Here is a 26,263-nt window from a genome sequence, read left to right as displayed (position 1 = left end):
AGGCCTGCAGAGGCCGGCACCGCGCCTCGGCCGGGCGTCTGAGCTGTCGGTCTTCTTCCCTATTACCTCCTCTCCCCACAGTCGCCAGTTTCTCAAACCCGGAAGGAAGGTTTTCTCCTCAAAACCTAGCGTAGGAGGGGCTAAGAGTTCAGGGAGCTTAGGAGCAGACAGATTTCAAGGGCAGCCTCGTTTCTGGAGGGCGGGCAGGCTGTGGGCCCCGCTGCACCCCCGGCCTCGGAAGCTCTGGCTCCCCAGTTTCCGAGCCCCAGAGGCTCCCTCTGCTCCCACCCAAGGCCACAGCACACACGCCACGTGCTGCACGACACCAGTGCTTGCTTTTTATTGCGCCACCAGGGTTTCGGCACAGGTCACCATCGGAGGAGGGTTTCAGAGTCCCCCAGGCCCAGGCACGTAGTCAGTGGAGAGACGTGGCCATGCCGAGGTATGTGTATGTGTATGTGTATGTGTGTGTGTGTATGTGTGTGTGTAGACATGGACACGCGGGCTTCAAGAGCGTCAGTAGCTAACTATGGAATCACAGTCTTCCTGGAAGGAGTAAGATAGTGTCGTTCAACCCCCAGAGTTGTGAAGGCTCCATCCACAGGGCAAGGGTTCAGAGAGGCGGTATGACATCGTCATCGATGCTGCCCTGCCGGCCAGAGGGGGAGAAAGGTTAAGCAACTCACAGTACCCAGGATGTAAAAAAAAAAAAAAAAAAGAGAACATTGGAGCCAGAGAAGAGTCCCCCCTTCTACAAATGGGGAGGCAGGCTTAGAGCAAAGGAATGCCTTGCCAAGGCCACACAGGAAGGAGCAGAACAGAGCTAAGACCTGGGCCCTGCTCCTTGCCCTTGGCTTTGGGCAGCCATGCAAATGCCCCAAGTTGCCAAGACCTTTGGGACCGGACTTCATAAAGTCCCTCCCTCAGACCAGCATCAAGACAGCATTATACAGAAAATAAGCTGATCTAGTGCGAGGCTGCCACCAGCCAGGGACTTGTACGCAGGGAGTCGTCACACGTCCTTGGTGCCACCCAAGGCAAGAAGGGAGGGCATCTTGCGAGAAGTCCCACAGAAAGGCAGGCTAGCCGAGCGGCCCCAGAGCTCAGACGGGAAGGTACCTGCAGCGGCCGAAGGCAACATCCCGTAGGCGTGATAGAGCCGGTCCAGGAGCTCCGTCTTCTCATCCTCGGGGAGGAAACTGGACTTCGCCGCGTTTATGTTCTGGGAGCACAGCGCAGCAGACAACGTGGGATTAGAGAGCATGGCAGTCCAGTGACAGCGCACCCTCTTCACTGAACATGGGCAGGGAAGCTCGGGAGTGGGGGGCGAGGACTGGTCCAGGGTCCCACAGCAGCAGCAAGTGCCAGAGCAGAGGCCATGAGGTCCTGTGTTCTCAAAGTGGCACGCCACGATCCAGCCGTGGGGGAAGGAAGCTGGAGAAACTCTGAGACAGGGCCAGAAAGATACCCCTGCAGGGGCAGACTCTGGGTGTTAGAACCCCCAAAATCAAGGGCTCAGCCTGGGATCTACGAATGACTTGAAAAGTGCAAAATTTTATAGCTGAGCGTCTTTTATGGAGAAGGTTGACAGCTTTCATGGGGTTCCCTGAAGGTCTCAACCGAAAGGACGGAACACCACACCTGGTCTAGGCCAGGACGACCCTGGGGAAGGTGGCTAACTCTGGGTCTGGCTTGGCCTGCTGAGGCAAACGCACTCAGCCCCAGAGGTTCCGGGCCCTGCAGGCCTTACACACGCCCAGAGTCAAGGCCAGTGAGGCCCACACTCACTCACCAGTCTCTTAAACTCCTCTTCAGTAAAGCCCATGTCCCGTTTGGTCATCTGGTAATCAGTGTCCAGGGTAGACTTGAAGACAAGCGGGTCATCCGAGTTGAGTGAGTAGTTAGCCTGGTCATTTTTGAACCTGGATGTGGGGAAGATGCAGAGAAAAGCCCCTTAGTCTCCCGTGAACAGTCACTGCATCGACCCTCACCCTGTGAGCCTCGCCTCATCCTTAGTCACACCTGCAGGGCCTCGTACAGAGGAAGAGCAAATCCAGAGAACCCGGGTGGCTTGTCCAGGGTCACGTAACTAGCAACTCAAGACTCAAACCATCTGACCAGTCCAAAGCCGGGCAAAGGCGGGAGAGAGAGCTTAGTAGAATGGGGGTGTGGGGCGGCCACACAAGCACACACCCCTCCGCCTACCACCCTCTCCAGCCTTCCCCTTCAGCACCAGCATTCTGGGAGAGCTGTCCACACTGTACCCCAGTCGTCAGCAAGCCCACTGGGATCTACTCTGCAGACAGCATGGACACCGTCCTGGGCACGCTCTCTGGCCACCGTCTTGGTAGGCCCAGTGGACCTTTCCTAGCTGAGTGCACTAGCAGAGTGCTCACCCTGTTGACTGTTCTTGGAACCCTTTCTCTCAATTTCTCAGACACCACACTTTGGCTTCCCGCCTGTCTCTCCTGCCCGTCTCTTGAGGCCATCACTCCTCCCAGGACCCTGTCTGTGTAGATGACTCCTGAGTTTTTCTCCAGCCCACAGGCTGTGCACCACGTGCCCCCGAGAGCCTCCACCTGGACGTCCCACAGGTGCCGTACTCTCCTTCCCTGAGGCAGACCTCCGGACCCCGAGGGACCGGAACGGTGGAGCCCAAGCTCCTCCTCTTTTCATACGCTTGGCAGGTGTACCAGTGTGGCCTGACCGTGGTCATTCCAAGTCCCTGCCGTCCTCGTCCCATGTCAGGGACAGGCAGCTTTGTCCTACTGATGCCACTCCCAGAACTCAGCCACAGGACAGCCTGCAGACGGGCCGAGGCCACCTCGGTGGGGGAGAAGCGGGTAGGGTGGGCAGACCCTCCAGGTAAAGCCTTCGGGATGGTGCCTGGGGGGTATCCAAGGGGCCAGGAGCAGAGACCACATGAGCAGGAGACGCTCACCTTTCTCTTGGGGCAGCAGGACATTCTGTTATAGTGGAATGAGCTATAGAGCACCCGGCTCTGCTATTTAGTCAAGTTATAGCCCATCGGAGCTTTGGCGTCCTCATTTGTAAGAGGAGGATAATAACACCTGCTAATAACCAAAGGTTCAGACAGATTTCGTATCAAGAGACCCAGCATGACCAGTGCCCAGTCCCTGCTTTTTCTTCCCACCTTTGGCTCTCCTAGTACAAAACTGAGTGGGCCCGGGGAGCAAGCCTCACCGAACGACCGCGTGCTGTGTGTCTGGCTTCCAAGCGCCCGTGAGGTAGCTGGACCAGGGGCAGACCTGGAAGAGCAGGCGTGGGGCTGGCAAGGACACCTCCAGGCCATGCTGACCCCGCCCTCCCCCACATCCTGGGGCTGGAGCCGCCTGCTGCCCCAGTCACACTGGCCTCCCTGCTGCCGACTCCGTGAGCCCGTCGGTCCCTGTCTCCCTCCACCCCCCGGCAGCTTTAGTGCCCACTGCCCACACCCACCACAGCTTGCCCTGCTCCTGGGACCCTCTTGGCTTTCCACCTCTGTCCTCCCCCGTCCCTGGCACCTCGAAGTGCACGTTCTCCTGCCGCAGCCTCTTGTAGAGGGCCTCATCCTCCAAAGTGTGGTAGCCGTGCCCCAGCCTCTCTGCCTTGAGCGTGTCCACAGCCTGCAGAGAAGCGGAGGGGAGCCCAGGATGAGGCGGGGAAGAAGCAGGGAGAAGGGTCCGTGCCCCCCGCGGCCCCCCCCCCCCCATCGGCCCGGCCTTCTCACCTCTCTCACCACCTCTGCAGAGCTGGCCTCGCCTGCGTGGACTGTGCGGTGAATGCTGCTCCTCGCCGCCTCCTGGAAGGACAAGAGCCAGGTCACGGGTGGCCCTGGGGGCCCCCAGCAGGCTCTGCCTCCACTACACTCTGGGTCTGAGTTTCCGCAGCCTGGACCATGCCCACGGTCAGGTTGGCCACTTCAGGATAGGGAAGTCTGGTCTTTTTAAATCATTAAGTGGTAGCTATCACTTACTAGACAGTTACATGTCAAGCGCTGTATGAAATGGCTTGCATACATTAACTTTCACAACTGAGGCTCAAGTGAGTGAAGTAACAGGACCAAAGTCAAACAGCTAGAAAGTGGGGAGCCAAGCTCTGGAGCCCCCACTGAACCCCATGCTTTACCCCTTCCCAAAGGAAGTACATCGTGAGGCCAAGACATTTGCTCCAATGCAGTTATCCTAGGCGATGAACCAGGCCCAGAGAAGACACAGTCCTGCCCAAGGTCACACAGCAAAATCATAGGCAGAAATGGTCTCAGACTCCCAAATAGCTAGTGGGGTCTTCATACCGAATTCACAATTCCTAGGGCCCCCAGACCCAGCTGAGACACACCTGGGGACCCAGGAGGCCTCACACTCCCGTCTGTGTGACTGCCCCCTACTGGGGGGTGAAGACCAGCTCCCCTCCCACAGCTCACCTGTGCCAGCCTCGCCCCGCCTCCTTCCCACAGGGCCCACCTCGAAGGCCTGCACGTGTCCAGGGAAGAGGCTGCTTCCTTCAAGGGTCTCATCCCCAGCCAGGTCGATGGCCACCACGGTCCGTTGCTGGTACTTCTTACACAGCTCCACCACCTCGGGGGACCAGTCTGTGGGCGAGAGGCCCTCTCAGCAGCAGCACTTGGGAAGCGGGTCCCTTCGGAAGTGCTGCGTGCCGCCCGTCCCACCCCAGCCCCACCCGAGGGCAGCGCAAGACAGAGGGTCCAGTGTCTTAAAATCCTGAGGACCATCACGGCCTGACCACATGGCCTTCGGCAAACCGCTCTGCCCAGTGGCTCAGAGGAGACACCTCCAGCTCCTGCACAGGGTCCTGCGGAGGCTTCCCAGGGGTCTTACTTGTAAATCGCCAAGGGCAGGGCCCGGGCTCAGTTCTCTCATTTCTCCCCACAACGGCGCTCAAGGCGGGCTTACCCCACTTAGCAGGCGAGGAGACAGAGGCCTACGGTTAACATTCGGATCTAAAACAACTCACGCTACCACCACGAAATACACTGCTAACATACTGTGGACTCTTAACCAATAAAGTCATCATGAAGTGTTTAAGAGAGAATGAACAATCCCAGGCTTTGGAACCAGAGGGCCCCGGGGTTCACATCTGAGCCTCGTGCCTTCCTGACTGAGAAGCAAGAAGCTTCGCCACCGTCTGCGTCAGTCCCCTTGTCTATCAGACGGGGTGGGCAGGGCTCGTCCTCAGAGGCTGCTGCAGGGACTTGCAGGCGGGCCCTGCAGCTTGGCACTAACCCTGTTTCGTTTCTCACTACTCAGACTGGAAAATGAGGTAAGCACCATCATCTCCTGTGACAACGCATATCTGAGGTCCAGAGAGGGGATGTGACATGCCCAAGGTCACACAGCGGGGCTCTGGATATTTATTTAATCAGTGTCAGTGACAAGTGAGGCCCCTCAGATCCTGGGGATCAGACCTACTCAGGTCCTGTGGCCTAGACCGGAAGAGGCCTAGTCCACAGGGTCTCCGGGGAGGGCCACGGGCTGGTCAGAACCTGGCCCGGATTGTTTTCTATTGTTCAGGTGCCTTTGGTTTTGAATCTCCTACAGGTCACGTGGCTGTAAGGCCCTGTCTCCTTGGGAGAAAGGTCTCTGTTGCCAGGAAGTTCTGAGCCCACCTGGAAAGGCTCTAATGACTTCATGAAGCCCCAAGGTCCCACTGCGGGCCCAAAGGATAGCAGGAGGCGAGGGGCACAGAGGAGACCAGGTGCAGCCACACAGTCCAAGAGGTTGGGGCTGGCGGCAGATGGGCAGCCTGGCACAGGGCCGAGATCGTACTCACTGGGCTGGTGGCGCATGCAGCATAGGATGGACCGCACCTTCACCCCAAAGTCTCGCTCTCCCTCCTGCAGGCCCTGGCACACGAGGGCCACCACCTCGTCAGGGGTGAGGTCCCCTCTGCGTAGGGAAAGGAGTAGGGATGGGCCTGAGACAAAGGAAAGTCTAAAGAAGAGCCCTGGGATAGAGGAGAGTGAGGGGTGGGGGAAGGGACAAAGGGAGAGGGAAATGAGGGGGGAGGAAGGGAGACGAGGGGGGAGGGAGGAAGATGATTGGAGGAGAGAAGGAGAAAGAGGAATGTTCCAGAAGCCGCCTCCTCCCACCAACCCACTGCACCTAAGGAAAGCCTGAGGGAGATGGCCGAAGCCCCCAGCAAACCCCCTTCTGGCTTCCTTAGAACTGCCTGGTGATTCCAGACCTGGAGGACCCCCCCAGATAGAGAGCATGGCTAGGCTCGCCTGGCCCGATCCCCACTCGTTCACATGTATCAGAGTCATGGCTAGAAGGGGGTCAGGTGACTGTGTGATACCACTCAAGATCCCCGGGAGGCAGGAATGGGCCAGATGCCCTGGGCTTGGCCCCTGGTAGGCACTGGGTGAGCCGGTTACCATTCCTAGATGGCAGGCCTGGGCCTAGGGGTGATAAGAGAACAGACAGACGCTGTCGCCCAAGATAAAAACGTAAGTCAAGGAGAGGGATGGGAACCACGTCTCTCATGACAGAATTAAGCCCATCGTCAGTCACAGACCAGATCGGGGGGTGAGGGGGGAATCAAAGTCTTGCTTGGGTCAGGGCCTCCCAACAGTCCGACCCTTGGGTCTCAGGCTGGGCCACCCTGCCACGGCCTCGGCCCAGCCCCTCCACGCACTCACTCAGCCTGGTGCCAGGGGATTGGCTCCACTTTAGAGTTGGCCAGCAGGTGTGGGCTGTAACGCACCTCCACGTACACCACGCCCTCCTTGGCCTTCATCTCAACGAACTCATAAGCAATCCTTTTGATGGCCTCCCGGCAGCCCCTGGGAAGAGAAGGGGGTGGGGGCGGTGGTTGGGATAACCTTCCCGAAGTCCCTCGGGAGCTCCAGGAATAACAACGCTGTCCCCAACCCTTGGCAGGTCAAACCCACTTCTGGGTCCCCATCCCTTAACCCCCAGCCCGAAGCTCTGGGCGCCCACTGGAGAAGATGCAGAAAGTACAGCAAGTGCTGTCAGCTCTGCTACCCCACCTCCGGTCTAACCACCTTATCTAACAGGCCCCAGTGGTCAGATACAAATGCAAATTAAACCACAGTGCTCCTCCTGCTCTGAACCCAAGGGGCTTCCACCACATGGGGTAAAATCCCAACTCTGTGGCCTGGCCCTCAAGGCCCATATAACCGGCCCCTGCTGACCTCCCCAGCACCTTCCTTCTCACTCATTCCATGAGCACAACAGAGGCTCTTTCTGTCCAGGGAACAGTCAAGCTTGTTTCGACATCGGACCTTTGTGTTTGCAGCCACCCCCACCCCCACCTACGAGCTCTTCCGCCAGACTGACCTGTGTTCCCTCCTCCCTCCATTTAGACCCCGGCTCCAGCAGAGGTGACTTCCTGGACCACTTTATTTTAAAACAGCCCCTCTGTCATCCTCCACCCCTTCCTCTGGACTTCAGTTTTCTCCGTGGCCCTTACTACCACTCGACATTACATCTGTCTTGTCGCCGCTATGGTCCCCCAGGCGAGAACAGAGCCTAGGACGTAGTGGCCACTCAAATATTTGTTGAGTGATGAATGTTGGCCAGCAGGGAAGGCCACACAGAGGCCACAAAAGCAAAAACAGGCAAGTGGGGGCGCATCAAACTAAAAAGCTGCACAGCAAAAGAAACCATCAACGAAGTAAAAAGGCAACGTATAGAATGGGAGAAAATATTTGCAAACCACAATCTGATAAGGAACTGATATCCAAAGTATGTAAAGAACTACAACTCAATAGCAAACAAACAACCTGATTTAATAATGGGCAAAAGACCTGGCTAGACATTTCTCAAAAGACACGCTAATGGCCCAAACAGGTACACGAAAAGGTGGTCAACGTCATGGATCATCAGGGAAATGCGAATCAAAATCGCAATCAGATCTCGCCTCACACCTGTTAGAATGGCTACTATCAAGAAGAGAAGCTAAGAGTTAAGCGTTGGTGAGGATGTGGGAAAAAATGGAACTCTTTTGCACTGTTAGCAGGAGTGTAAATTGGTATAGCCTGTTTAGAAAACGATAGGGTGATTCCTCTAAAAATAGAACTACTGTATGATCCAGCAATCCCACTTCTGGGTATACATCCAAAAGAAATGAAATTAATGTCTCACCGAGATATCTGCACCCCCATGGTAATTGCAGTGTTATTCATAATAGCCAAGACATGGGCGCAACCTAAATGTCCACCTGCAGATGAATGGGAAAATGTCTCCCTCTCTGACGCACATACATGATTCAGCTTTAAAGGAGGAAATCCTGCCATTTGTGGCTTGAATGAACCTGGAAGACAATATGCTAACTGAAATAAGCCAGACACAGAAAGACAAATACTTGCATAATCTCACATGTGGAATTCAAAGCAGTCAAACTCATAAAAACCAAAAGTAGAACAATTGTCGGGGGCAGGGGGCGGGGAGATGTTGATCCGAGGGTATAAAACTTCAGTTACGCAAGATTAGTAAGTTCTAAAGATGACGTACAGCATGGTGACTATAGTCGATACTGTACTGCACACTTGAGGTTTGCCAAGAGGGTACATCTTAAGGGTTCCTACCACATGCGCACGCGCACACACGATAACTGAGGTGATCGATATGTTAACGATCTTGACTAGTAATCGTTTCACAAGGTATGTGTATGTCAAGTTGTATATCTTAAGCGTATACAATTTCTACTTGTCAATTACATTCTAATAAAACTAAAGAGAAAAAAAGGGCACAGATGGAGAAACCCAGAGGAAACTCTGGGACAGGGAGATCCCTGGGACTCAGACTTGAATCCCGGTTCCCACACTTATCTGCTGTGTGACCTGTTAATCACATTCTCTGACACATACATTGGAGGGTGATTGTGAGGGCAAATGAGTTAACTCTCATCAAACTCACCTGGGCCGGGGCTTGGAGCAGAACAGAAAAAATGCTCAAACTATTCGATTGTCATTTCTGAGTGTTGGCTGCAGAAGCAAGGTACAAATTAACCTGCAAGGGTTACTGCGACTGTTGATCAAAAGACAGGGGACTGAGCCTTAGCTGCAAGGTTCTGCCATGCAGAGTGAAACCGGAACAATTACTAGAAAGCAGAATGTGCAAGGGAAGCCGCCTGGGGAAGCCAGGAGGAGGGTCACTGCAAGTACCTGTGCCTTGGAGGGTGATGTCGGGCAGCAGCTGCCTCTCCTCTCCGGTGGGGACAGCCCTGGGGGGTGGAGTCAGCCCTGCTGCAAGGGGTGCCAGCCTCCCAGAGAGAGGGTGCCTGATCTCCCCCACGGCTGTGGAATGCATTCCTTCCACCAGGACTGACACTGTCCCAGGCACGGGGGAAACGGCAAATAAGGCAGGCAAATCCCTGCTGTCAGAGCCTACGGTCTAGCAAGAGACACGCCAATAAATGAGTGAAATATGTCGTAGGTCGCATGGTGAAAACCTCTATGGATACACAGGAAGCGGGGGAGGGGGGCACGGAATGGTCAGTGGGCGGGGCCTGCACGATCCGTAATAGCATCAGGAAAGGCCTCACGGAAAGTGACATTTGAGCAGAGACATGAAGGAGGTGAGAAAGGGAGCCGCAGGGCATCTATGGGAAACGGTGTTCCAGGCAGAGAGAACAGCAAGTGCCAAGGACCCTAGCTTGGGGGTGTGCGTGGTGTCCAAGGCGCCAGACACCGATGTGGCAGATGAGGATGCCGGCAGGGTGGGGGGAGGTCAGAGTCTCAAGCGGCTCTGAAGGAAATAATGTCTAACAGCCCGCTTGGCTCGGGCCTTCAGGGGGCTGGGCCTCCTCTGCGTGTGGCCAGAGACAGGAGCAGCCTCGGGGGTGGCGTGAGAGGTGCCTCGGCCTGCGTCTATGTTCTGGGGTGGGGCTGTCTTGGGAGATGCGAGGCAGATGCCTCTAGGGAGGTGGCACGTGTCTGCCAGTGCAGCTGCTTACCGGGGGCAGCGAAGTGGACAGTCGGTGCCTTCCAGGCGGAGCCCAAATGCCCCCGGCAAGAAGCCAGCCACCTTGGCACAACATCGTCCTTTGCTAGGACTCCTCACGTGTGTCTGCCACTTACGGCAGCCAAAGGCCTCTGCCTGCCTCACACAGCTTCACTGATCCTCCAGCAACGCAAGCGTGGCCCATCCTCCACACCTTCCCCCAGGCCTAGCCCTCTGGACAAGTCACACCCTCTCCACTCCAAGGCTAGGCCACACTTCCTCCTCCAGGCAGCCTTCGCTGACTGCTCCCAACACCTTTGCCTCTTCCTCTTCCTCTTCCTGAGCTCCCAGAGCACCAACGGCCAAGGCTGATTCTCACATGCCTTGGGAAACTCTGCCTGGTGCCAAGAAGCTTGAGGTAGCATGGGGAGCAAGAATCTGGGCTTCACTCTCTGCCGGTCGTGGGGTCCTGGGCAAGACCCTTCGCTTCCCTGAGCCTTTATTTCCTCTTCTGGAAACGAGGAGTACGTCCACCTAGCAGCCCTACTGATGACTACAAAACGTATGTTTCTGTGAGCTATCCATATATTGTATTCTATGTCTGAGAGAGATTCTGCTATTCAAAATGGAAGGAATGCAAAATAACAGAAGAACCAGTGTCTGTCAATAAAGGTAGCAATTGTCTGCACAGTAAGAGGGGGCTTGCTGAGGACAGAGCTGTGTCCACTCTAAACTCCAGCCCTAGGAGGTGGACGGGATCACAGGCCCCACTGTCTGGATGGGGGACTGAGGCCCAGAGAGGGTGAATTCGCCCAGTGTTATTTCATGAAAGAGTGTGAGACTAGGATCTGTGTTCTTAACCCCACACATTCTGTCACTTCTCTGCAGTAGTTGAAGGAACTTCCGTTCATCACACCCACTCTCCAGAAGGGAAGACTGAGGCCCCGAAGCATAGAGCGTTCCGAGCGAGTATGTACGATGGTCAGAAGCAGAGCTAGGGCCTCCCGCCCCACGGGCTGAGGTGCAGGCAGCTGTCCCCGGCACAGCGACCGACGCTGCCCAGGGCCTGAGGAGGGGGACTCACGCAATGGCCGGCATGTAGTAGTCGAACTTGGCCAGGAAGCCGGGGAGGCTGAGCGGCTTGTCCATGCCGATGACGTCCTGCAGCTCCTTAGCTGTGCTGGCAGGGAGGGTGAACCCCCTCTTCCTGGGGACAAAACATGAGGGCAGTGGACTGGCCCTGGCCAGCTCCTCAGGGGGCCAGATGCAGAACCCTGGGCACCTCTCCATCCAACTCTTCCCATTGGGCAGATGGGAAAACTGAGGTCCAGGGCATATAGAACAGGACTGGAAATCTTCCAGCACCTCCTGTCCCCAAGGCCATGACCAGCCAGAGAATCTCAAGGATAGCCAGGGTTAAAATCTGTCTGTGCACATGGACACACACACACACACACACACACACACACACACACACTCACACACATGGACAGAGCAGATGTGAGGGCAAGCCCACAGCTCTGCCGCAGGAGTAGGTGTAGTCAGGTTGTCCAATGCCAGCTCAAGGGTTATCAGAGGCAATCTCTACAGGACAGGAGCAGGGGCCAGGGCAGACGCCTGCCCTCCCTCCTCTGACCTCTGTCCGGCCAGCACATCAGAGAGGCTTGCCTGGCCCAGTGTACTGGGAGAGGGCTGGGCCAGCTGGCCATCAACCTCAGCGGTCCCTCCTCTCCCTGCCCAAAGCCCTCCCCGACCCCAGGGCTAGATGTAGCCATCACTCAGTAAGGGCTTGCTAAGGACAGCCTTCCTGGCCTGGAGCCTCCTTCTCCCCACCAGCACCTCCACCTCCCCCCGCCAGGGCGACAGGATGCGAGGCGGGCTGGCTTCTCACTTCCTGCAGAGTCTGGTCTCCTCTGCTCATTCTGGATCTGCCCTGACTCACGGGTCACCCTGGGCCTCAGTTTCCCCACTTTGAAAATAAAAGAGACAAAGAGTTAGCAGACGTCAAGAAATGCTTCTACCATGAGGGAGGAAAGGAGAGACAAAAGGAGCTCCGAGGAAACATAAACATGCAGAAAACAGAAGAAAACTTAAGAACCCTAAAATAAACATCTTCAAGAAGTTAAAACAAGAATATCCCTTTTTTAAAAGGGGACATTTCGAGAGTAAGAAAGAACTCTTGGAAATTTAAAAGCATATGGCAGCAATCATCGGGATGTGTTAGAAGGAATGGAAAACAAAAGATTAAAAAAATTAGGAACAAATGGTTAGGTGAATTAGATGGTTACGTCAGGAGGCTCAAGCGTCTAGTTATCCACAAAGGGAGAAGATAAAAGGGAGGAAATTGCCAAAAAAATGGAAGTTTGAGCAAGTAGTGTTTAAGTCTTTTAATGGCTTCTGTTATTCAAATATTAAAATGTTTCCCTACATAAATTCCTATTAAGTAAGCCCCCTACAAATGCCCTCTTCCCTCTCCGGTGGCCCTGGGTTCCTGTGAGTGCCCAGTGGGTATCACCAAGGGTCACCCTGGTACCCACCACCAGTCTGCCAGTCAGCCCACCAGGACCCCCCATTCCTGCAAGACATAGGGGTGGGGGGGGGTGGGGATAGGTGAACCTCTGGGGCTGTCTTGGCAGTGAGGTTGGGTGCTCGCTGAGCCTTCCACTGCTGGCCAGCCTCCCCAAAGTCACCCTCACGAAGCCACCCCCAGTAACCACGGCCTCTGCAGAGCCTGTACTTTCTGGAAGGCTGAAGAAGAGATGCTAAGGCTATGGCTCCCAAATTCACGAACACAGTGGCCACATCGGCCTCGAGCCCACTGGGCCTGCTGCGCGTGATTCTCCCAGTGGTGTCCCTCCAGCTCCTGGTGGAGCTCCTCCTCCTCCATCTTTCAGATCTCATTTCGTGGACTTCAACCCGCCATCCAGAGGCCCGCTCTCCACACCTGCACACCACCATCTGAGGGTATATGATGTGCGGGGCACTGGATGGATAGCAGCAACCCAAACAGAGCCATGTGTCTGACCAGCCCTGGAAGGCAGGCGTCTCAGGCCACCTTCCCCCTCCCCTTCCTGGTATGGCTCCTCCGAGCACGCCCCCTTCCTGCCATGGTGGACAATGTACCTATAAGAAGCCTGACCACAGAGAGCCAGTGAGGAGGATAAGCTCAGGTTCGCACCGCTCCTGTGTCTGCCAGCTCCCAGGCAGGGGCCATGCCCTCTGAGGACCCCCAAGTCCTTGTCAGTAAAGCTCAGGGTATTTTCTCTGCGGGATGCAGAGAGGAACACGGGAGACTATTTATACATCCTTGAGAAGATGGCAGATGCTGAAGCCAGGTGGCCTGGGTTTGAATCCCGGCTCTGTTATGAAGGCTGTGTGACTCTGGGCAAGTTACCCACCCTCTCTGTTTACTAGGTCAGGCGTGTTTAAGAAACACCCAGAGTGGACTAAGTAAGAAGCAGAAGAGGTCAGAACTTCCGCAGGCTTTGTAGAATTTTAAGGGCCATGGGCGAACTTTGGCTTTGCCCTGAGCAAAGTGGGAGGGACGGTGGGAGGGTTTGAGCAGAGGAGTGAGCCAATCAGATAACTGTTTTAAGATAATTCTTCTGAGGGCAGTACTGTAGGGTCAGTGGACAGGGGAGGCCAGAGAAGACACTTGGAGACCAGTCAGGAGGCCATCGCAATAGTCCAAGTGAGGGAGGGACTGGTGGCGGCTCGGAGCAGGGTGGTGACAGGGAGAGAACAGCCAGATTCAGAACGTGTCTTGGAGAAAAAGCTGACAGGGTCTTGAAGGAGACTAAGAGTCAGGAGAAGGCCCTGGAGAGGGCAGAATCACAGGAGCTGAAGGAAGAAGAAACAGGAGAAAACAGAATCAGTGGAGGCCCAAGCCACAGAGGCAGGATGGGGCCACTGACTTGGCCTGAGGGGCGGCTCACAGGCCAGATGCTGCCCTCTCAGGCCCGGCCCGCCCCCACCAGGAATTCTTCCAGGGCTATCCATATCTGAGTCTCTGCTGATCTAGAGATCAAACTCCAGTTGGCACACCCCTGCCGCCCCCCACTCTGCTGCCCAATCCTCCAGGGCCAAGAGTGTTCAGAGACACCAGACAACATGGGAAACTGAAAATCTCAGCCGCTCCCCCACCTGCGGCTCCTTTCCCACCACCCCTCCCCCACAGTCTTGCCACCCGGCTGTGCTAACGAGCGCTCTATGGCCCCTTAATGAGCACCCAGATGAGATCCCATCTCGGCACCCATAATCCGCTCTCAGCCTCATCAGGGTCCTGCAGCGATGACTGATGACTGGTACTCCACATGAGCAAAAACAGGCAGAGATAAGCCAGGCAGTTTTCCCGGACTTAGCCTGAACCATTGGTTATGTTAATGACATTGTTATTAGTAAGCGACATTCCTGGTGCACTCACTGTGCTTAGCCCTGAGCTAAGCTAAGTGATTCATCTAAACCCCTAGGGGAGGAATAATGGTCACACCCTCCTCAAGACAAGTCATTTGACCTATCAGGACTCCGTTTCCTCACCCACAGCATGGGGCCAGTTAACAGGACCTACGGTGCCAGTCGTGAGGATTAAGCTCAACCGGGTGAGGCACTTGACGCAGAGTTCGGCACACAGTGACTGCTCGCACACTTACATAGTTAAATACAAGTTAAACCAACAGCCGCTTCCCAGAGCGAGCTCGCTGGAAGCGGGACGAGATGGAGGAACGTGTTCTTCCACCAGAACTTTCTCCGGGAGTTGGCAGAGGTGCTCCCGAGAGTCAGGGGCAAATCCAAGGAGCACCAGTTCTCCACGGAACGGGCCTCTGCATAACTGAGAGGATTCTGGTTCACTGGGCCGCATGTTCAAATTCAGGTGCACAGCTGAACCTCTCAAGGCAATGAGGGAGACGCAGAGTCCTTCTCCAAACAGAATAGGTGTTGGGGCGAGCTATAAAGAACTCAGGCTGCCGAGGGGTGGAATGGCAGGGGGGGCCGCCATCTCCCAGGTCAGCTCTGGGAAAAGGCCCTATTCTTCCCCTAAACCTGCAGAGGCCAAGGATAAATAGTAAGGAGGAAACAGGATGTCTGGATTTGAATCTGGATCCACTGGCCTTCGAAGTCCCTGTTCTTAAAGTGTTGGACCCAACAGAGAGGCCACTATGAGCCAGCGAGGGGAGGGAGGGGCAGACCTTCCTCACGGGGGTCACTAGGGACCCTTCAACTCACCAGCACCCACAAGAGCTGAGGCAGGAGCTGTGGTCTCACTTGGAAGATGCAGGGTTGGGCCCAGAGAGGGGAGCAACTTCTGCACATCTGCCCATGGGTTACCATGGTGATGTAGGAACAACTCTGAGCGTCAGATGGCCCTACCTTGAGCAACCGCCTTCACTTCCATGAGCCTGTTCTCTCCTCAGCGAGCCAGGGATAGCAATACCCTCCTCCTCCAAGTGTAGAAGGATTAAATTCTGACTCAAGCAACAGGCTCAGTGCAACCCAGCCCTAGGAGATGCTCAGCAAATGGTACTGCGTGGATAGGTCACCTGCCACAGGTTCTCAGCTGAAAAAACAGGACTGGTTGTGTGTGTATATCTGTGCATGTGTGTGTCTGTCTGTAAGGTAAGGCAAGCTTCCCTCTGTCTCACCTGGCAGCAGGAAGCCAAGAGTCGAAGGCGCAGAAGACATGGGCTGTGGGTCTCCAGCTCAGAGCTGAGGCCTCCATGTCTCCACAGACCCCTTCTTCTGCCTAGGGTATGGCTCAATTCCACAGGGATAAGGAGCAGCAACCCCAGAATTCTCTAGTGGCCTCTGGGTCAAACCGTGGACCCTATCCAAATTTTAGGGAGGAAGGCCTCTTATCAGTGAACTTACCTGCCGTAATATAAGATGGTTTCGGGCTTGATGGTTCCATCTAGGTGAACATGTAATTCGACCTGCAAGGGGCAAAGGGAAGAAAGAGTGCACACACCCATGAATGCCTGGAGGAACTTTCAGAGTTCTTATTAATATTAACCATAATAACCATTAGCCAGCACTTAGCAGACACTTACCACATACACGTTACTAAACCCTACACACGCTGTTTTGTTTAATCTTCAGCTGCGGGGTGTGTTTAATTGCTTCTCTATCTTTTTCACAGTTGCGATTTCATAGCCGAGGGTCAGAGAGGTTAAATAACTTGTCCAAGGCCACCCAGCAAGCCAGTATTGGAAGTAGGATCTCAATCCAGTACCTTTGGTCTTAACCACAGGCGGTAAGTGGCAGAACTGGAATTCTAATCTGAGCCCAATCCTAAACCTGGCGCTCCGAACGGGAGGCCAGCCACGGTCCTATTGGCGCCACGAAGCCCCAGCCACCACACGGGCGATCCTGCTCTCAGCCAACTCAACAAACGAAATCCAGCTTTAACGAAAAGGGTTGACCACAGACTTCCTGGACTAGTGATTCAGTCAACATGTTTCGAAAATCAGGCCCCATTTTAAAAAGTGGGGGTGACACTTCAGCAAAGCTCATCAGGAATGGGTATCAGGCAACACAAGATCTTTTCAGTACATTAGAAAGGAGCCTAGATACTTAGCCATCTGGATGATCTTCCCCTACATGCTCGGCCCCACGAACGGCACTCTGCACACAAAGCCAAGGGTTTAAGGACAGGGGCTTGGGGAACAGCAGCCAGGCTGGACTCCCAGCTCTGCCCCTTCCCTGCCTGTGTGACCTAGACACGCGCTCTCTCTGAGCCAGTTTCCTCGACTGCGAAACAGTGGCCATTCCTGCCTCCCTGTCCCAGAACAACTGCAAGGATTCACAAAGACACTGTAGGTGGACGTGTGTGGCCCACGGGACGCGGCCCCACCTCTCTCGACCAGGGCGTTTTCCGTGAGCTGCTGTGAGCACAGCAGGCAGAGGGAGACAGTGGGACAGCGCCCTTGCCACCTGCTTGTTCCAGGTCACAGAGGAAACTGTTCCGGGGCCACGGGGAGATCCTAAAAACTCTCGACTGACATTCCACTGGGGTGGGGCCTCCTCTGGAACTTAAGAGACCTGGACAAGAAAGTGGCCGCCCTGGCTGGGGCGGGAGCCAAGGGCATCATGGAATACCCGCGTGAGCTGCCTCCTGCACAGGAAACCCAGCCCAGACCCAGCGGAGGCCGGCGGCCGACAGATCTGCCGAGTCCTCCTGTCAGCAGGGCATCCGAGTCGTCGGAAGTCATCTGGCCGGCAAAGGACCAAGCGGCACTCACACCCAGGCTCGGAGTCAACCGAGCTGTTGGATTCCCTAACAAAATGAGTTCAATGCTCCGCTCAGCCAAATGTTTATTGTGTTCTCGAAAAATGCTCAGCGTTGGAAATACTGACACTTCCTGTCCAGGGACCTGCCAACCAGCCGTGTGACCTTGGACAGGGGGCCTCACATCTAAGCCTCTGTTCCCTTATCCTTAACTTTCTCCATGGCTGTGGTGAGGATCCGGCCGGAGAGGCAGGGCTGACTTGTGGGCAGAGCTGGAATCTCAGCTCCTCTACTCCCTCTCTGGGTGACCTGAGGAAAGTTACTTCACTTTCCAAGCCTCGGGGTCCCCATCTATCCAATGGGGAGGATAACAAGCCCTCCTCTTAGGCTTTACCATGTCAATGCATGCAATATGCTTAGACCAGCTCTTAAAAGCAAACACTAAGTAAGGATCAACTAAGAGTCCTTTGTTCAACAGATGGTCAAGGCCCTGCTGGGGATGGAGAGGTAAGGTAAAGGAACAGAGGCCTGCTCCTGTGACATTTACATTCCAGGAAGGGAAAGAGACAGGAAGTATCGCATGGATAAGTGTGCAATCGAAGCCATGACGAAACCTTGGAAAGCACGCACGGTCCTACAAAAGAGGTAACAAAGCAAAGAACCTCACCCTGCTAGGCCAACAACAATGGCTCCCTGGGGAAAGCAGAGCTTGAGCCGAGATCTGGAGGGTGAAGGACCAAGCGGGCAAAGGCAGGGGTGCGGAGGAAGGCTGGAAGAGCATTCCAGGCAGAAGGAACAGCACGTGCGAAGGCCGTGCGGGGAGAGAACGTGGTGTGTGAGAGGAAATGAAACACGAGTGCAAATGAGGGAGGGGCGGTGGGACTGGAGCAGCTGCAGACGCACACGCACTGTGACCGCGGAGCGGGGGCAGGGGGCAGAGGGGACCACGAGCCAGGGAACACCTGGAGCCGCCGGAGGACGGCAACGAATAGGTTTTCCCCGAGAGCCCTCAGAGGGTGCATCACCCTCCTCTAACCCTGATTTTGGACTCCATGTCAGGAAAAAAATTAATTTCTGTGGTTTTAAGGTACCCATTACATGGTGTTTGTTACAGCAACCCCAAGAAACTAATACAGTTGGGTCCTGCAGTGGCCAGGGGAGAACTCTGTCCCGGGGGCTCTGGGCACAGGGCTCCCGGAGGAGTGGTCCTCACCTCTGAAGAGCAACCAGGAAGCTCTGGAAAGTTACTGATGCCCAGACCCACCCAGGTCAATGACATCACAATCCTTGGGGAGTGGGCCTGGCTTTTTTTTTTTTTTTTTTTTTCCAATGCAAGGCCAGGTTCAAGAACCACTGTCCAAAGAAACCCTTCCAGAGGCCTGAGGGGGCAGAATCCGCACTGGAATAAGGTCAGAAGGTGAGGTAAGAAAATGGAGAAAGTTCAGACCATCTTTTCAAGAATTTTGCCCCTGAAGGGGAAGACAGGGCTTGGGAGGGGCTAGACATGGGTCAAGAGAAGCGCATTTCTTCTTCAGGCAGGAATGACTTGGGATGTGTAAACGGTGACGGAGAAGACTGAAGTTGAGAGAGATGTCGCATGGGGTTGCTGAGAAGGTAGGTGGGGTTAGAAAGTCAAAACCAGGCTTGGCCGGTGGCGCCTCTGATGGGAAGTTGGCAACAAATCTGGAAGGTTGCCCCTCGTTGCTGTGTGCCCCGTTGTGGGTGGGTGGGCGGGCCGGCGTGGCTACTTCCGGTCCAAGCACTTAAATGCCGGTGCAAGACTCCCTGGAGCCCCCTTTTCATTCTGGCATAGCAACTAGCAATGTTCAGGATGAAAAACGCCCATCTGCCCGGGGCCCTACATGACTGTGATGAGCAGACTGACAGATGCATAGTGCGAGCAGGAGTGACCGACACTTCTGCCGCTTGAGGCCCCTTAGACCTGAGGACCTTAGTTACTGCAGCACATTGCAGCCGGGCCCACCTCACGAGCAGACATACCTTTCTGAACTCGTTGTTACAAACTGTGACAGAAAAATGAGCCAGGTACATGACAAAAAAAAAAAAAAAAAACATAGGAAGGGGGGAGGTTCAACGTAGAAAAAGTATACAAAAGATCATTTCGAGGTAAGGGGACAGAGGGAAGTTAGCCAGAGAGAAGGAGGAAGGAGAGAAATGGTTCCAGGCAGAGGGAAGAGCACGTGCTAAGTGTCTGCATCAGCGATTGGTCAGGGAATTGGAGAGAATGAGGTTGGTGGAGAGAGACAAGACCACAGAGAAAGTCAGGGAGCCCTCGCGGGTCACGGTTAAGGGGATCCACTGAGCTTTAAACAGTGGAGTCACCTTTTTTTTTTTTTTGTAGGCAAGGTAACCCTTAGTTGACCTCACAGATTGCAGGGACCTTGTCCACTTATAATCCCTTATTTTTTTAAGCCTCCAGCACCTGGTCTTCCTAGGCGGACCCCATCCAAGTACTAACCAGGCCCGACCCTGCTTAGCTTCTGAGATCAGACAGGATCGGGCACATTCAGGGCGGCATGGCCGTTGACAGGAATCACTTTTTAAAAGCTTTTTCCACTGCTGTGTGGGCAGCAGGTTGGAGGAGCCAAGAACAGAAGACAGAGTGCTGATATAGGTATCCAGATGGGGGACGAGCCATACCCGGGGAGGACTCCCACCACATTAGAGGGCAGGCAGGTGCTCGGTGAGCACGAGCTGCCTGGTGCAGCAGAGCGTGGAGGGAAGGTCTCGGAGTTGGGCAACAGGCAAGAGGCCCCTGGGGAGAGACAAAACAGAACCCACCAGGTCCCACTCTCCTCCTGGCTTCCTGGGAGGCTGCCCTGACACGTTTCAGGGGAGGAGTAGAGACAGAAGCCACCCCCACGGGCAGCCCAAACTCAGGCAGGCCTCCAAGTGACCTTCTGGAAAACTGTGACTACCTGTGGAAGACTTTGTCAGCCTGCCCTAGATGACGATGGGGTGCAAGCTCGGAGTCCAGGGTGGGGATCCTGCTCCGCTGGCCCCATTCAGATAAAAGGAGCAGCAGTGGCTTCTACCTGCCATGTGCAAGACCAGCTACGTGCATTACCTTATTTCATCCTAACAACCAGTAAGGTAGGAACTTCACTCTTATTTTACAGATGGGGAAACTGAAGCTCAAAGCAGCATTTAAGGGCACAGAGTCAGTCAGTGAGAGAGTCAGGATCTGAACCCACATCTGAGTTTTGAGCCCCTACTATATGTACTTTCTCTGCAGGCCTACTCTCAGATATAAATAATACTGAAGTAACAACGGCAGCTGCCTACTATTACCAGACCCTTCTCTCACGTAATCTTAACCCTAGTCAAGGTACACATAAGCCCCATGTTGCAGATGGGGAAATGGACCTGCCAAGCTGAACTCACAGCATGTCGGTGAGCTGCTCAGGGTTACACAGACCCACAGTGGCAGAGCTAGGCTGGAACTCAAGTGTCTCCAACTCTGAGCCCAAGTCCTGCCCACAGGCCACACCACCTCCCTGGCAGGCCTCCTGACCTCTGTGGAAGCAGCTCACGCCCCATTCCCTGCACTTGCTCTCCGTGTGGCCGACTTACAATCAGAACGGCAGGAAATCCTCCCAGGTCTGAAAAGGAAGCATTTCCAGTTACCAAGAAATATTTACTAAACGCCCACGAGGTGCTGGGCGCAGTGGGAACATGGGGAAACACACTGAGTCCTCGTTCTCAGGAGATGCCAGCCAGACAGGTGAGGTCCAGGGAGGCGCGTTCACTCGCCCATGGTCACCCAAGGTGGCAGTGGCAGAGCCAGGACGAGGTCCCAGGTCTTGCATTCCCGGGCCGGGCACTCCCAGATCCGACTCCCGCTCATGACTGCCGAAGGGCAGGCGAGCTGTCCTCTTTCGGGGTCTATCCCAGACTACTTCTCCCCAGGGCTGCCCATGCCCCCCAAACACATCACTGTTTTGTTTCCATCCCACTGACTTTTAAATTCACTTACTATGTCTGTCTCCTCTACTCTGAGTTTCCTAAAAGCAGGGACTTCATGTGGTCATGCTGTACCCTCAGTACCTAGAACAGTGCTCCTCATCCCTCCCCAACCCCCGTCCTAGGTCAGCAGTACTGTGTCCTCTCCCTCCCTCAAGGAAGAGGCTGACCTACCCCCGTGGCCTTGGCCCAGAACCCAGACAAGGCAGAGTGGCCACAGTTGCCTGACCAGCCCCTGGGCACTGCAGTTGGAACCTGAATGACCCACGGTACCTACTGAGGGGCAGACGTCCCCCCATTCTTAGCCCTGCTCTTACCTGACAAGCTGGGAAGTGCCAAGAAGCAGTGCCGCTATGGTCTCTCAATTGCCTTTGGGGTGAGGTCAGGAGACAGAACAACCCTGGGGCTGACAAATTGTTTCAGCCACACCTCCTCTGGGAAGTCCCCCAGGCTTAGCCCCATCTGGGCTCCAGAAGCTCTGAGGTACAGAAGGGGCAGAGCAGTTCCTCAGAGCCTTCTGCTGACTTGGGACCTGACTGAGCTCTGTTGCTGCTGTGAGCTTCCCCAGAGGTTTCATAGAAGTCAAGGTGTGTCTTCAGCCAGGGGGACATCCCGTGGGACGACAGCCTCAGAACTTGGCACGGTTATCCCCATTTTATGGGTGAGAAGACTGAGGCTCAGAGTGATTAAAGAACCTGCCTTACGTCACAGGCTGCGTGCCACAGCCAGGATGCTGTTTGACCCATGAACCACAACCAGAAGTCATAACCACAATATACCCACTTCATCCTGCATATTGGTGCCGAGTCACTGCTGGTAAAATCTAAGCAGAATGACTGGTAACCATGAGAATGATCAGTAGCAGTCAGCATTGGTGTGTCCCCCATCTCAGCTAGACCTGTACTTGGTGTTTTATGCAGGGTGGATACACATATGATCCCCATTTTACAGATGGGCAAACTGAGGCGCAGAGAAGCAATTCATGCTAGCTCCTGCAAATAAGGAGGGATGAGCACTCAGACCCAGCTGGCCTGGCCCCAGCTGGTGCCCAAGTTTAAACTCCTTGTCTCCCTCTGTGGTCACAGGATATCAGAGTGTTTCCTCTTCTACCTTGCTGCTCTGGGCCTTAGAACCCTAAAAGGCGAGGTGAGCCTGCCCCCAACACTCTGGGTAAATATAGATTCGAAACTCATTTTGGGCCCCTGGCCTACTCTTCTCTCCTGTCCAAAGCAAGGACGTAGTCCTGCTCGTCCCTGCTACAAGGGACACTCCTTAGGGCAACTGGGCTCCTTCCCACCCAGACCAGGCCCACCTGAGGTTGGATATGGAATCGGGAGGTTGGCTGGCGTCCCCTGCTTTGCTGTGTGACCAGACACTTCCCCTCTCTGATCCTCACTTCCTCCTGTCAAACATAAGGCTTCCACGAAACCCGATCTCTGTTCCCTTCCCTCCCAACTGCCACACAAGTTGTAACGGTAAGGCGGCCCTTCCCAGGGGCATTTTTATTTTAACAGGTGGCTCTGGTAACTGAAAAAGCACAGACAGTCCAAAGCAGTACTGACAACGGGCTTTGTGGCAGGAAGACGACCGGCAAGAGACTGGGCAGGCGGAGAGGCTTCCCAGAGTCCACGGCAGCCCCCGCTGCCGTCCCAGGGAGGAAATCAAGACCTCAGGGCCTGCGGCTTGTCAGCCTGCACCAATCAGTACATCAAGGTTCCCCAAGATTATAACACCATGATCTTCGTGTTATCAGCTCATTTTACAGAGAAGGAAGCTGGAGTTCAGGAAGTAGTTCACCTGAGCTCTTAAACTTGCTAAGGAGCCAGACAGGGGTCCCACTCCAATCTATCTGAAGTCCAAGGCTGCCCTGATTCTAACTCCTGCCCCACAAAGTGGGGTTGGCAAGCTAGCCAAGCAGGTAACTGCATCCATGTCAGTTTCAGGTAGATCTGGGTTCAAGTTTAACTCTGCTGCTTCCTGGCTGTGTGACGTTGGCAAGTCTCTTCCCCTCTCTGAGCCTGTTTCCTCATATGTAAATGAAGAGACTAACCACAGAGGGCCGTTGAGAGCATTAAATGAGCGAATATGTGCAAAGCAGTTGGAACAATGCCTAATCCAGAGTAAATATTCAAATATGAGAAAGATTTAGTCCCAATTCTCCTCTGTATCAGAAAGAGGTAGTTTAGAAACCACGCAGCTCCAACTCCAGTGAGCTCACTCGCCAGTCTACAGCCTGGAGGCTGATTTTGAGTAGCCTTGGGCAAGTCATTTCACCTCTCCAGGCCTCAGTTTCCTCATCTATAAATAAGGAAAACATCTCCCTTGTCAAATTGTCCAGAAGATTCTGTGAGATAAATCACGGAAGGTACCAGATACCTACGAACATTCAAATGACAGCCATTATTATGATAACAGACATGTGATCAGCATTGCCCTCCCTGACAAAGAACTCCTGAGTGCCCCAAGCAGTTGTTGGGATGAGGTAATCAAACCAGGTAGGCAGCAGTTGAAGGCCTTGCCATTCAAAGTGTGGTTCGTGTTTACAGCAGCATTAGGGTCACCTGGGAACTGATCAGAAGAGTAGCACCTCAGCCCCCACCCTGGACCTCCGATTCAGTCTGAAAATGAACAGAAGTCAGGTGATTTGAGTACAGTATACACATGAAGTTTGGAAAGCACTGCCCTGCTACCTTCTTAAAGCTGGCCAAGTACTGGGCCTCACCTGGAGGCAGGTAGGAGAAGCCAGAGAGGCCTGCACCTGGGCTACTGGCACCTCCACCCCCACAGGCTTCTGCAGAGGTAGTTCAGGAAAGCTGGTTAGGGGCACAGGAATTTGAAGCCAGTCCCTGCTGGGCTCAAACTCCAGCGGGGCTACCTCCTAGCCGTGTGATCTTGCAAGCCTGCTTCATCCCTGTGCCTCTGTTTCTTCATTTGTAAAACAGAATGACACCAGCTACCTCAGAGTCACTGTCATCAAGTGAATTAATGCAGGTAACGTGTTCAGAATGGTGCCTGGCACAGAGCAATAATTCAACTCAATAAGCACCAGCTACCCAGCTACTAATACTAGTGATTATTATCCGCCACCCTATGGGAAGGCGGGGAGCTGGTTCTGGGTTACAGCGGCTCTGAGACTCACACTCCCTCTGGCCTCCCCTGACAGCTCAGGCACATTCCCTCCTCACGGAAACATAAAATTTATCACACCTCATGTACATAGTGAGTGACATTACCTTCACCTTCAAACATCCCTTGTTAACTTCCAGACACCCCACAAGCAAGGTGAAACTCATTTCCCAGGTGTAGAAATGGAGGCCCAGAGAGGGGAAAGGACCTGCCAGCTTGAACCAGAGGGTTGGACAAGGCCAAAAATTGGAGATAACAGTAGTAGTCCCTGCCCCACGGGGTTGTAAAAGTGTTACGAGGATTGAATTGGAGCACAGAGCAAGTTCTATAGAAATGTTACCTTTTATTCTTCTCCATAACTCCCGTTTCACTCCCAATCAAGGGGTTTTGCCTGTTGCCTTGGGATTCATGTCAGGGTAAGGTGGTTCCCTAGCCCAAGAGTAGAGGGAATCCAAAAACAGTTAAAAAAAAAAAAAAATCCTTCTGAGGAAAGGCTGATGGGGCACAGGCATCCTGACAAGGTGTGAAGGAGGCCGGGGGTGGGGAGCCAGAGCGGTGCCCCCGCTCTCCAGCATCTGGCAGGAAGTAGCTGAGCATTTGCCCTGTGGTGGCTGCATCAGCAGTGGGGGAGGCTAGGCCTTATCCCCCCGGGTTTCCCCTTCCTTTCCCTCTCCTCTTGCACACACCAACACTCGTGACATCCCGTTATCACTCACACCTGTTTCTCAGATGGCTAAGTTGAAGCAGACTGAGGCTCTGCTCCTCCCCCTGACCGCCCCCAGCAGTCTCCAACCCTCCCAGCAGACGCAACTCCAACTCCGCCACTCCGCTAGGCAGCCATCTGGGCTGCTCCCCTCCCTGGATGGAATCTCAGCGCTCTGAAGCCCAACTAGGGGGCCTGAACTCTGCCTGACACCACAGTTCCCAGGACACCACAGCCGGTGGGAGGAGGGACAAGGGAGTATTCCTTGGGGCAAGAGGCAGTGGCTTGGCCTGAGTGAACCTTACCGAGGCCCAGGGCCTATGGTTCACCCAAACCCTCTGCTCCTAGGGTGCCGCAGGGGTGGGGTGGAGGGGCTGCTCGCCCCTCCTCCCTTCTCTGGTATGGCTCGAGGTTCTGCATCCACAAACCTGGGCTCCTAGGCACCGACAAACCATCAGTGTTAGAGTTTAAAGTTGTTTACTTTCTCGGAGCGCTCAGTCCCACTAGGTATCTATGAGTGTAGACACCGGACGCCACATTACCGCTGAGGTTCGGAGAGGTCGAGCCGAGCCCGCTGCCTAAGTTCACGCAGCTGCTCAGCGCCCGCGGTGATAAGATGCCCACCTGACAGACGGTGACACCGAGACCCAGAGGAGCCAAGTCAGAGGCAGGGGGCCAGCCAGGGGTGCCTCTGGGTTCGGGACCCTCTCTGCCTCGCTGTCTCTCATTAAACAGCCCAGAGGCAGAAGAGGGTCTGAGCTGAGAGGAGAAGGCGCCTGCAGGGTTTCCATTCGCATCCGCGGTGTGGATGCCCCTGAGCCCTCCGGCCAGACCAGGAGCCGGAACCTGCACCCGGAGCCCGAGCCCCCGCCCGCGCCCGCGCTCACTTTGGGCTTGTCGAAGGCGGGCGTCTGGGTCATGGTGCCAAGCGTGCGTCCCGGCGCTGCTCCCTCCGCTGAAGGCCAGGGCGTGGGGTGGGGGCGGTCTCCGTGGGATCCGCCGCCGGTGCGCTTCCCCAGGGGCTCACAGGCACTGGGCCCGCCACGCTCCTCTTAACCCGGCCGGCCCCGCCCCGGCCCCGCCTCCCCCCGCCGGGCCCCGCCCCCAGACGGAGTCCCTGGACAGAGCTCGGGCCCCGCCCCGCCGTGCCCCGCAGCGTATTTCCTGGAATTCCCTCCCGGCATCGGGGACAAATACTAGTCCCCTCGAGGCCGCGGCCCCGCCAAAAACCCTGGCCCCCGGGACTCCTTGTTGCAGCCACTTGTGGGATCAGGCTTCAGCCGTCCGGCCGGGCTCTGCCTG

The 26,263-nt window shown here is 55.0% G+C and overlaps 1 protein-coding gene and 1 pseudogene across 4 annotated transcripts; both read right to left on the bottom strand.

The window, feature by feature from the left end:
* Window positions 1-313: 313 nt before the first annotated feature.
* Window positions 314-26,001, bottom strand: ADA (adenosine deaminase). 4 transcript variants are annotated; one of them, XM_016152416.2, is made up of 12 exons: window positions 25,849-26,001; window positions 15,792-15,853; window positions 11,011-11,133; window positions 6,659-6,802; window positions 5,791-5,906; window positions 4,464-4,591; window positions 3,731-3,802; window positions 3,525-3,626; window positions 3,205-3,269; window positions 1,793-1,922; window positions 1,120-1,222; window positions 314-649 (listed from the first exon to the last, which is right to left on the bottom strand). In XM_016152416.2, exons 1-12 carry the CDS (start codon window positions 25,879-25,881, stop codon window positions 636-638), a joined length of 1,092 nt encoding a protein of 363 aa, XP_016007902.2. In that variant the 5' UTR covers window positions 25,882-26,001; the 3' UTR covers window positions 314-635. The 4 variants fall into 4 exon arrangements, with proteins under 4 accessions (XP_016007902.2, XP_036085261.1, XP_036085259.1 ...); XM_036229367.1 differs by lacking the exons at window positions 314-649; window positions 1,120-1,222 and adding an exon at window positions 1,242-1,445; XM_036229368.1 differs by lacking the exons at window positions 5,791-5,906; window positions 6,659-6,802 and having other exon boundaries at window positions 25,849-26,000.
* Window positions 19,580-19,697, bottom strand: LOC118610313 (annotated as a pseudogene).
* Window positions 26,002-26,263: the final 262 nt, after the last annotated feature.

This window comes from Rousettus aegyptiacus, unplaced genomic scaffold (assembly GCF_014176215.1).
Source record: "Rousettus aegyptiacus isolate mRouAeg1 unplaced genomic scaffold, mRouAeg1.p scaffold_m13_p_12, whole genome shotgun sequence".
NCBI lineage: Eukaryota > Metazoa > Chordata > Mammalia > Chiroptera > Pteropodidae > Rousettus > Rousettus aegyptiacus.
Note: the sequence above shows the minus strand (reverse complement) of the source record. Positions and strands in the feature narration are given on the sequence as shown.

Excerpts from the sequence above, each read along its gene's own strand:
- ADA (XM_016152416.2), bottom strand. The coding sequence starts at position 25,881 with ATGACCCAGACGCCCGCCTTCGACAAGCCCAAA. Across the intron at positions 3,270-3,524 it reads AGGAGAACGTGCACTTCGAG|GTCTGCCCCTGGTCCAGCTA; the intron begins GTGCCAGGGACG and ends CTGCTCTTCCAG. Across the intron at positions 1,923-3,204 it reads ACACAGCACGCGGTCGTTCG|GTTCAAAAATGACCAGGCTA; the intron begins GTGAGGCTTGCT and ends CCCCACATCCAG.